The following is an 8,956-nucleotide window of genomic DNA, read 5'->3' as shown; positions in this document are numbered from 1 at the left end:
AGTGGCATATAAGCCTTCTGATTGGCTACAGGCCACTTTTAGAAGCATTTTTATCGATAAAAGAGGATTCAGAATATGGACCGAAGAAAACTTAACGAGGAACGATCGCTCCAATACGTTGCCATGTATGATTTGTATATCGTGAAAAGAAACAACGACCAATGACAGATGGCGGATAAGACGCGCTGACGCGTCCATGGAAACCGGCCCATTCGATATAAAATCTGAGTGCGCGCGGTTTGATCAACTCGCGATAGTTCATGATTATTCACAACAGTCTGTGTTAGTTCGCGGACACGCGGACAATACGTTCGTTTGTGCTCTTCTAACATTATTCGCGTTGCTGTTATGTATGTAGATTTGTAGATGCCGTCATGAGAAAGGTTCGGAGCTGAAATTAATCCCTCGCGTGATAAGCGATAAATTGCCGTGTCGTGGAAAAATGCCTCCTACCGTGTCGACGAGATTCTAAGAATTCATGAAATTGAAGAAGCGAAAGAGTTTGTGCGCGCAGTGCGTGAATATGCCTGCCAAGGTCTCTAAGAAGGTCGTGGGCATGATCATACGAAGCCGAAAGTCCATTATGAAGGATGGAGTCATTACGGTACTAAAGAATTTTCATGCATCTCATCCTCTTGACTCTTCTTTACCCTCTAACCTCGTAGCAGTAAGCGGGTGTTAGCCTAGCGTTCGCCATCTCTCTTTCGATGTGTGAAAGAACCTATCGAAATTCTTATCTCTTTATTATTCTCACGTACGTGGAATCGCACACGCATAATTGATATTAATGAAAAACTTTTATCGTATGCGAACTTACACCGCTCTTGTGTAAGCCGAAAAAATATTTGAGCAAAAATATATATCTAGTCGGACGATACGTAGTTGAAGAAACTACAATTGATATATTCTTTGTCCACAAGTATATTTCAACAGGTTATAGAGATATAAAGACATTAATATCTATAGAAAAAATTTATCTTTGATAAGATTTTATATATCGGAATCTCGTGAACGTGTATATGTGTGAATTATGTTCAAAAGCAAATACTCGCGTATATTTAAAGTACCTTAAATTCTTATCTTATTTGCATACGTATAATTTTACACATATGTATACACATTGGTTCATATTTTGAATCCTCTTTTATTGATAAAAGTGCCTTTAAAAGTGGCTTATAAGCCTTCTGATTGGCTGTAAGCCACTTTTAGAGGCACTTTTATCGATAAAAGAGGATTCAGAATATGGACCATAATGTTTTCCTGCTTTATAAAACAAGCATATATAGTATATAAATACAGAATAGGGGCCAGTGTGGTCATACAGGTTTTTTTTTACCATATTTTATTTACATAATTTACTATAATATTACTATATAATTTACTATAATATGCTATCAGTTGATAGTACATTTTTGTAAATACTTAATTAGTCGCAAGAGATTCCAGTGCATAAGAAAAATTAGATAATATTTATATACATATTTATATACGAGTTTTCATTTTTACACTCTTAGTATTTATAATCTTTATTTTTACAATCAGTATTAGTTATTAGCTCAGCGAGCTATTTATTTATATCATGTTCAATAATCAATGCTAATTGCTCGCTAAACTCCATTGTAAATACTTATTATTCGCAAGAGATTCCAGTGCATAAGAAAAATCAAAGCGATTAAAATAATACTTTATACCTTTATACATATTTATATATGAAATTTTACATTTTTACAATCTTAATATTTATAATCTTTATTTTTACAGTCAGTATTAGTTATTAGCTCAGCGAGCTGTTTATTTATATCATGTTCAATAATCAATGCTAATTACTCAATAAACTCCATTTATCATAAAACATTATAATTCCATTCTGTTATCTATCCAGTGCAAGAATGCAACTTGTTTCTTCTTAGCATATAATTTTTAAATTGGATTTGCCGAGTTATACTCCAACAAACACTTGTATAATTGAAAAGAGTATATGTATTTATTTGTGTGTGTGTGTGTGTGTGTGTGTGTATGCACATACATGTATATACATGTTATTTTTTACCATTTATTGTGTACGAAGGTGCGCGCGCGCATATGTATGTGTGGGACACCATACAAGAGCAGCCAAGTGTCTTGCGCATCGATCAGTTTTTCCACGATATATCTTCTCAATCACCCTGATAATTTATCAGAATTTTGCGGACAGTAATATTGTTGTAAAATGTATCGCGAGCTTAAAAAGTTCTCTTCGCAATAACGTCCAAGAGAATCGCGGACTCGATTGTGCCAAATGATTGGCCAAACGATTGTGCCAGCTGTTGGTCATTGTTAGGTTAGGTCGAGTCGGGAGTTAGCTCGAAGAGCTGTAGGCAAAACCGCCGAGAGGGGGAGGCGCTGATACGATGAGGGGATGAGGCGGGGGTAGGAAGGGGGATCAGTTGGAGCAGTTGCAATGCGGAGGTTTGATTTCTCGCATAAATTATCAAACGATGTGAACGAGTCGCGCGAACGATTGACAGCGCGTCGAGGGATCTTGGCTGGAAATATGTGATTGTCGGAGATCTCGCCAAACAAGCCGCCGACAAACGGCTGTAATCTTAAGACACAGACAGAAATACGAGAGAAAGAGGAAGCCAAGTTTCATCCGTGGCACGGATCATCTCGTACGACCAGTCGCTCCTGGTCGAAAATAATGCTTCGATGTTAAGTATAACGTGGACATCGTCGCGCGAAACGTGAGAAAAAAAAAAGGAACAAACGTGGACGGCTTCGTTAGGCGCTCTATCGTCAACCAAATTTCTCGCGTTCGTGGAATCCTGTGACGTCACATCTGATCGCGACTGTGCACGATCAAGTCAAGGCCGTGCGAGAATCCACTCGTTAATGGACTCGGAAGAGGGATGCTGCTCATTTAACGCATCTCTGTTCTCTGTCATGAGGGGAAAACTGTCACAGAGAGAAAAGACGCGATGCGTGTCTTTTTAGAGGAAAAAACGCTATTCCTAGCTTCGAGCTCTACTAGACTCTAATTTATATCAACTATATAAATTTGCTATGTAAATCGCTTCCCCTCTATGAATTTCCTAACTTGCCAAGAACCCGATGACGCTCGCTGATTTGGCACTGTATACTAAATGATAGAAAATATTACAAAGTTGACTATATTGTATGATTAGAGAGATGATACCAGAGATATTTCTGACATACTTGCTGCAAAATGTATACATCGAGATTAATGTTGTACAGATTTTACAAGGATGCAGCGGAAGAATACGTTAGTGTAAGCTTTGCACTGCCATAACAAAGTTCAAACATTGATAATTGATTGTCGGAAAGTTCACATGTCGCATAAAATTAAAACATATAATTAAAAATCAAGGAGAACATATATACACACGACAACAGTGACTTATTGCGTATCTATCTTGCAATTAATATTTTTTATTAAAATTGAAAATGTGTATATAGATAATAATTGCAGAAATAAATATATATATATATATATAAAAAGCTGACAGTTTTATGACAGAAATAATTAATCAAAGTTTTATGTAAATAGACAATTATTGATTTTTCAATGTATGAAAAACAGATGTATAACAAAGACAGATATATGCTGTTTTAGTTTTATAATGACCTCATTTGTAATGCAAATGTAATATGCCAGTAAATGTAACAATAATAACAGGACAATTGAAGAAATTATTTGTAAAATAATTAAGATAAAGTATAGTAAAGTACATATATAGTATATTGTATTTCGATTGCAGTGCAATATTTTGGATGTTATATTAAAAAAGCTATGAAAAAATCATATAAACTCGATTGAAGCGAATAAACTGAGAATAATATCGAAGGACGAGTAAAAATTTAGCACAAAACTGATATGCAGAAACGGTACATTGATATTACATTAAGAGAAGATTGTCTATTTCTTTATCGCATACACATGAGTGGAGAATGACAAAAGCGTCAATTAGAATGTGAATATGAAAAGAAATATATATAGTAACATTTCTTAGGGGTCATGCCCCCTGGGGCAAACGGCGGAACAGAGGGCTTGGGCCCGTCCTGTTCTGAGATACATAATAGTCAAGATCATGCTATAGCTAAACTTACACCTCCTCTTACGTTTGTTCAACAGTGCTACAGACATCTCAAGGTCAGCCGCCAAGATATCATAAATGTTGCTTATGACATGTGGAAGGCCATCATTTCCGTTTATCCAAATTTAACTTATACAATTGCTATACTTATATTAAAAGCGCTATTTTATAATTTATTTGTAATATGCTATTGTATTCTTATTTTCCAGAGTTCTGGTGTGGGCGAGGCGAGCGTGTATCATGCATTAGTTGTAATATTCTTGGAATTCTTTGCATGGGGATTATTGACCATGCCTATTATTTCGGTATTGAATGAAACATTTCCGGATCACACGTTCCTGATGAATGGTTTGATAATGGGAATTAAAGGAATCTTATCTTTTCTCTCTGCGCCACTGATCGGTGCCCTGTCCGACGTATGGGGTCGAAAATTCTTTCTACTTATCACAGTGGCCTTCACATGTGCACCGATTCCTCTAATGAGCATTAATACATGGTGGTTTTTTGCCATGATTTCCATTAGCGGCGTATTTGCCTGCACATTTTCAGTGGTATTTGCATATGTCGCAGATGTAACGGAAGAAAATCAAAGATCGCTAGCGTATGGTTTGGTATGTATACATTATTTTTACCACGATTAGGATTGCAATATAATGTTGTAATGTATATTAAATGTCAAAATTATCAAAAATAGTAATAAGAGAAATTATTTGAGAAATTATACTATTTAGTAATCTAATTTATAAAATAAGTAATCTAATTTATAAAATAAATTTTATATATGTATCTTTTTTCGCTTGTTTCTTAGGTATCTGCAACTTTTGCTGCAAGTATGGTAATAAGTCCAGCTTTGGGTGCTTATACCATGACAACGTATGGAGAAAATCTTGCCGTAGCATTAGCAACTGCTATTGCAGTCTTGGATGTGTTTTTCATATTAGTGGCTGTACCTGAAAGTTTGCCTGAAAAAGCACGTCCACCAGCACCTATATCATGGGAGCAAGCTGACCCATTTGCTGCTCTTGGAAAGGTAAAAACTTTGTTAAGCATGTATTATGTATGTTGTATCTTTCATAAAATCTACCAACATTATATATTCATTGTGCAATGTATATAATTTTTTTAAGATTGTAACATACGATATAAATGATATAATAAGAGGATAAGTATATAAATATAGATGGATATAGATATTTGTTTGACAGGTTGGAAAAGACCATACCATTCTAATGCTGTGTGTTACCGTGTTCCTGAGCTATCTTCCTGAAGCAGGACAGTATAGTTGTATATTTGTTTATTTAAAATTGGCTATGGGCTTCTCCGCTTTCATGGTGGCTATATTTATTGCTGTGGTGGGCATCCTGAGTGTGGGAGCGCAGATTGTATTAGGACCCTTGATGAGAACACTTGGTAGCAAACATACTATAATGCTTGGTCTGTTATTTGAGATGCTACAACTCATGTGGTATGGATTCGGCTCGCAAACATGGTAATTATATTTATTTATATTTAGCAATATAATATATTACATAATAATTAATATATTTATAAATTGATTAAGTAGTTGAGCGATTGGCAATGTGATTTTTCATATTTCAAAATCTTAATAATTTTAGTACACAATATACATACTAGAAAAAACTAGGAAATTATACGAGAACTTTTTTGTTCAATATCTATCTCTTTGTTCCATCTCTTTCATTAAGATATATTGAATACAAAATAAGCATATTTTGTCATAGCTTATTGAATATTAATTTCAAGGATGATGTGGGCTGCTGGAGTACTTGCCTCTGTATCAAGCATAACGTATCCCGCAATTTCTGCGTTCGTATCCATGCATTCCGATGCTGATAAGCAAGGATTAGTACAAGGCATGGTAACAGGAATGCGTGGTCTCTGCAATGGACTTGGTCCTGCTATGTTTGGTGTTATATTCTATCTTTTTCACGTTGATCTTAACGACGATACGCCTAATCTTCCCTTGAAGCCATCATTTGTGGATGAGAACAACAGGACGGGAACTAGCACGCATCTTGATATAATGCCTCAGGTATGTGGATTACATGGGCAGGTAAGCATAGTTTCTTTTAGTCGTGTTTTTTTTTTTAGGAATCTTTCATATCTATGCGTGTGTGCGTGTGTGTGTGTTTCATATCTATGTGTGTCATGTATATGCAATGTGGTATTATACTTATTTATATTATAAAAAAAAAGTTCAATATATTTATATAAATATTGTTTGAATAAACATTGATTAAATGATACTTACAGCTTGTACCAGGACCGCCGTTCGTGTTTGGTGCATTACTTGTGATCTGCGCACTGTTAGTAGCTGCGTTTATTCCCGAATCAAATACCATGTCAACAGGATCGTTACATCATCCATCCACATCCCGGAGGCCCTCCGGTAAATACGCATATCAGAAATGTACGTTAAAGGTTGTCAAATATGCCAAATATATTTATGGTGATGGGATTCATCGAAAATTATATTGCAAATGCAATTTTTATCGATTAAACATAATAAGTTAAAAATAATATATTGAGATTTATATGCGAAGTATTTGTCTCATAAAAATTTTTATATGTATACGCAAATAGCGTCTAAAATATCAAAAATTTAATACTCTTCTATATTATACAATGTAAACTTAAAGTATTTTAAATTTTAGGTTTATCTTTGGATGTCCAGTACGAGGGAGACCGAACGGGAAGTGGAAGAGGAAAGATCGGTCCATTATCGCCACTAGTCGACAATTGTAATTCCGCCGCGCTATAGTGTCTATTGAAAAAAAGTAAAGCAAGTCATACCATATGATGAAAATGTTAATAGCTGAGCGATAAAACTCGAGCTTTTAATCAAGCGAAAAAAGTCGTCGCTCTATGAAGTGCACCTGACTCGAATGGGGATTGTAATAGAATTGTCTATATTGTATTATACTATTTGTTTAAGGCAATAACTATAAAATTGATTTTAGGACTATTGATGGAACTTAATGTTTAGGTTGTGACAAATTTCTCACAAGCAGTGCTTGTGCAATGATACGTGGGTTGATCTCAAAGTCGAGTATAATCGTATTACAAGCATATTATGTTACGAAATGCGTGTTAAATTAGCTCTTCCTTTTCAAGATTCTTGCGCCGACTACTAAATGACAGATATGACAGCTTTTATGCAAAGTATCAGTGACTCCTAGTTTATGCAGTTCGCCAATGGCACAAAATGGCACACCGATGAAAGTTATAATCAGTATTTTTTATTAGACTTATATAACTTAATAATTGATTCTTTACTTTGATGTCGTATCTTTTTCCCTTATATTTCTGATTTATGTTGTCACTTTTTACATTACATGCTAATAGCACTTGATGGAAATTACAATGTATCTTTTGCATCTATATATGTTTATACAGCAGTAGGAATAGAGTTTACACATTCCTTATAAATAATTTTTACACACAATACATCAGAATAATTGAAAAAGATTAAAATTTTGCAGATTGTATTTCTTTTTATACAGACACAATATGATTATTACTTGTCATACATCACCCAGTATAATTTAACTAATATCTGTAAATCATATAATCCGTCTCGTTTTGCACAAACTATTTATTTTAATAGATACTATGAACACATAACGCGAAAGGCCTCAACATGATAGCAGCAGATTATACATAGTTTGTCATTCAAAGACAATGGTAGACGCCAATATTATGACTAATGAAATTGTATTATTAATTGAAAACCAATAGTATTCTTAAATTTATGCGTGTTAAAATCGGAGTCATTGATGTTATAAAATGAAAAGAAAAAAAATTTTATGATAGAATAGAGCTTTGTATATTTTGCTTCTATTTTATAGAAAAATATCAAAATCTTTTAGGAAAAATATATCTATTTTATCACAGTGGCATTGATTTATAATTTAGATCATTTAAAGTTGCAATTTAATATTTATTATCATTTTAATAATAATATATTTACATGAAAAATCGAATTTAAAAATAATCTATAAGAAATAACAGTAATTTTTTAATTACTGAATTAATTTTAAATTTATTATGATTTTGAAATCAATTAGTTTAAACCCAACAATACAAATTGCAAACACAAATTAATCGAAAAATAAATTTTTATAGACGCCCATGTATAATGTGCAAAATGTACTCCTCTTTAAGATTCTTCGACGATTTTTTTTCTTTTTTTCCCTATAAATTTTGATATGTATTTGCACTCTTTCGAGATTATGTATTTCTTGGAAATATCTAAAAATATATTTAGTTAACAATTATATTTATTATATGTATATTCATTGGACGATATTAATACGATATTTTGTGGCATAAAAATTTAATAAATATGTATTCATTGATACATATTGAATTTTAACTCCTCATTTATATACATGTGTTAGATTTAAAAAAAGATTTTCTAGAATTAAAGTTTCCATCGATATGATAAAAGTATGGTTCTCATGATCAAATGTAAATGCAAAATTACATAAGTTTTCTAGAATTGTCAATAAAATATTACAGAATGAGGTAGAAATTGTAACAGATGCAAACAGTGCAACTACAATTCTATAGTTTCAGTTTCCTTAGAATTACTTATATACATATAAAGTCGCTCTTATATGCTGAAGTAAATATATACAATTGTATTATAAATACAAAGCAGAGAAGTCGGAAGATTATATAACGTTAAGAATGAATAAAGTTTAGAATAAGTCTCTTAACTCTATTACGAGTTAAGTAATTGTATATGTATAATGTACGATGAATGCATTAATAAAAAATGATTATTTTTAAGATAAAGGAGGGTATCATCTAAAAACTCATATTTTTAAAACATAAAA

At 33.0% G+C, this 8,956-nt stretch overlaps 1 protein-coding gene across 4 annotated transcripts; it reads left to right on the top strand.

Moving 5' to 3' along the window:
* The first annotated feature begins 260 nt into the window (after nucleotides 1–260).
* Nucleotides 261–8,915, top strand: LOC145970414 (solute carrier family 71 member 1). Of its 4 annotated transcripts, XM_083097224.1 has the most exons (8): nucleotides 2,401–3,268; nucleotides 3,759–4,150; nucleotides 4,304–4,705; nucleotides 4,903–5,124; nucleotides 5,300–5,583; nucleotides 5,859–6,147; nucleotides 6,369–6,525; nucleotides 6,770–8,915. In XM_083097224.1, the coding sequence occupies exons 2-8, from the start codon at nucleotides 4,016–4,018 to the stop codon at nucleotides 6,874–6,876; spliced, it is 1,596 nt and encodes a 531-aa protein (XP_082953350.1). In that variant the 5' UTR covers nucleotides 2,401–3,268; nucleotides 3,759–4,015; the 3' UTR covers nucleotides 6,877–8,915. The 4 variants fall into 4 exon arrangements, with proteins under 4 accessions (XP_082953354.1, XP_082953360.1, XP_082953350.1 ...); XM_083097228.1 differs by lacking the exons at nucleotides 2,401–3,268; nucleotides 3,759–4,150 and adding an exon at nucleotides 261–604; XM_083097234.1 differs by having other exon boundaries at nucleotides 2,400–4,150; nucleotides 6,369–6,504.
* Nucleotides 8,916–8,956: the final 41 nt, after the last annotated feature.

Source organism: Camponotus vicinus, unplaced genomic scaffold, assembly GCF_025532165.1.
Source record: "Camponotus vicinus isolate PSW18456_S1 unplaced genomic scaffold, iyCamVici1.0 SCAF_1, whole genome shotgun sequence".
Classification (NCBI taxonomy): domain Eukaryota; kingdom Metazoa; phylum Arthropoda; class Insecta; order Hymenoptera; family Formicidae; genus Camponotus; species Camponotus vicinus.
Note: the sequence above shows the minus strand (reverse complement) of the source record. Positions and strands in the feature narration are given on the sequence as shown.